Source organism: Austrofundulus limnaeus, unplaced genomic scaffold (assembly GCF_001266775.1).
Source record: "Austrofundulus limnaeus strain Quisiro unplaced genomic scaffold, Austrofundulus_limnaeus-1.0 Scaffold76, whole genome shotgun sequence".
NCBI classification, from domain to species: Eukaryota; Metazoa; Chordata; class Actinopteri; order Cyprinodontiformes; family Rivulidae; genus Austrofundulus; species Austrofundulus limnaeus.
Genome location: NW_013952478.1, coordinates 841,388 through 843,296, shown reverse-complemented (window position 1 = coordinate 843,296; position 1,909 = coordinate 841,388). Strand labels below are relative to the sequence as shown.

The window sequence follows — 1,909 nt, the reverse complement described above, 5'->3', positions numbered from 1 at the left end:
TTTCTACCTTCTCCTCTCTGTCAACGCTCTCTGGTTTCATTTAAAAGAGTCGATCATCAGATATTGTCCAAGATTATTATTTGTTAACAACGAGATGCCTGCTGTATATTAGTTTGCACCTAAACTTGTGGAACAAGACCTGCCTGGAAAGAGTTTAAAAGTATTGAATATCAGCACAAGTGAATTTACTGTATAAAAACAGAACGTCTCATGTTTCAACCCTCTTTAAGATGCAAACACAGCAGGAACAGAAGCAGCGGCAGTTCCTCACGCTCTGATTAGAGGGAACTCGCAGCAGAAACCACCTGCGGGGCCTCACTCTCTCTTTGTTGAATCACTGCRCTCTGCACACAAAACACTTCAAAACCTTCAGCCCTTTGAGTTTGAGTCAGTTCAGATATGAATTACCTGTCCAACATTCAAACATGTCACCAATGTTTTATTATTTACATCACTTTCTTTATTCTTTATATTATTTCTTTATTCTTTCTTTTTTTTTTTTTTTTTTCTATTCTTTATATTATTTCTTTATTCTTTCTTTTTCAGCGTACTTTTTACTTTTACTCATTACATTTTTACACAGTTATCTGTACTTTCTACTACTTACATTTTCTAAAAAGTTAAGAAGTAGAAAGTCGTTACTCCTAATTTATTCCGCGTTATWAAAAAAAATACAATCCAGATAAATTGTGTCTCCTGGATCAAGTGAATTTAATGGTGGTTAGATGATAAGTACAAAAATATACCATTCTAACACCATAATAGCTTGTACACAATCCATCACAGCTGCACGCTGTTAGAAAAAAATGTTTTTTGGGGGTGTCATCTCCCAATAAATGTCATTTAGGAAAACCTAACTGCTCACTTTTACTCAATACTTTTACTTTTATTGCTTAAGTACATTTTGTGTCAGAAATTTACTTTTAATGCTTAAGTACAAAAAATATCAGATACTTTAAGACTTGTACTCAAGTAATATTCTTAGAGAGGACTTTAACTTTTACCAAAGTATTTTTATGAACTTATTAAACTGTGGTGTGACRGGTGGGGATGTGCATTCATTCAAAGAATATTTGACCTTTTATTGTTTATGGATCCACTACTTCTCAGTGTTAAATGAAACACCAGAGATGAAACAGAACTTTACATCCTCTACCTGTGTTGTTTTCTCTTTTATTATCCCCCTGCATTTAACACAACCCTCTGTCCCAAAAATGAATTCATTTTGAATTTAAGTGACTTTTTTCCTTATTCCTGCTGAGAATGATTTTAGCACAGAATAAAGTGTTGTCTCTGTTTCCTCTCTCTGGCCTCAGGACGTCTGYGCTGCGGGGATGTTCGAGCTCCAGATCCGTCACTTCCAGAACCCCCACGGACTCCTGCAGACCGGGGACTGCTGCGACCCGCAGGCCAGCGGCGGGAAGCGCTGCTCCGCCCGAGACCAGTGCGACACGTTTTTCCAAGCCTGCCTCAAGGAGTACCAGGCCCGCGTGGTCCCCACAGGAGCCTGCACCTTCGGCTCGGACAGCACGGGGGTCCTGGGTGGAAACTCCCAGCTGCTCCACCACCGAGGACACGACAGAGGAGGAGGAGGTGAAGATGGAACTAATGGACACATTGTCATTCCCTTCAAATATGCCTGGCCAGTAAGTACTGGGGGATGTGCTTGTATACCAGTAGGGTTACCAAGGGAACAAGCTAAGCTTTCAAGTACAATACATTCCTCTCAAACCAAGGCTAGATTGGAGTGATGGTAACCCCTCACAGTTCACACTCCTTTAGATGCCTCTGCTTTTAGTAATCACTGTCATTATCACTGCCATTATGATTGCACTTTACTTATTTGTGCTGAATGTAAGGTGTTTATTGGGGTTTTTCACAAACAGAAATGCCCTTATATATATATATA

At 39.5% G+C, this 1,909-nt stretch overlaps 1 protein-coding gene across 1 annotated transcript in view; it reads left to right on the top strand.

The window, feature by feature from the left end:
• Positions 1 to 1,909, top strand: part of LOC106519360 (protein jagged-1b) — a 55,111-nt gene that overhangs the window by 5,987 nt on the left and 47,215 nt on the right. The window contains exon 3 of the mRNA XM_014010996.1: positions 1,286 to 1,646. Within this exon, the coding sequence (XP_013866450.1) occupies positions 1,286 to 1,646 (361 nt within the window). The remainder of the gene's footprint in view (positions 1 to 1,285; positions 1,647 to 1,909) is intronic.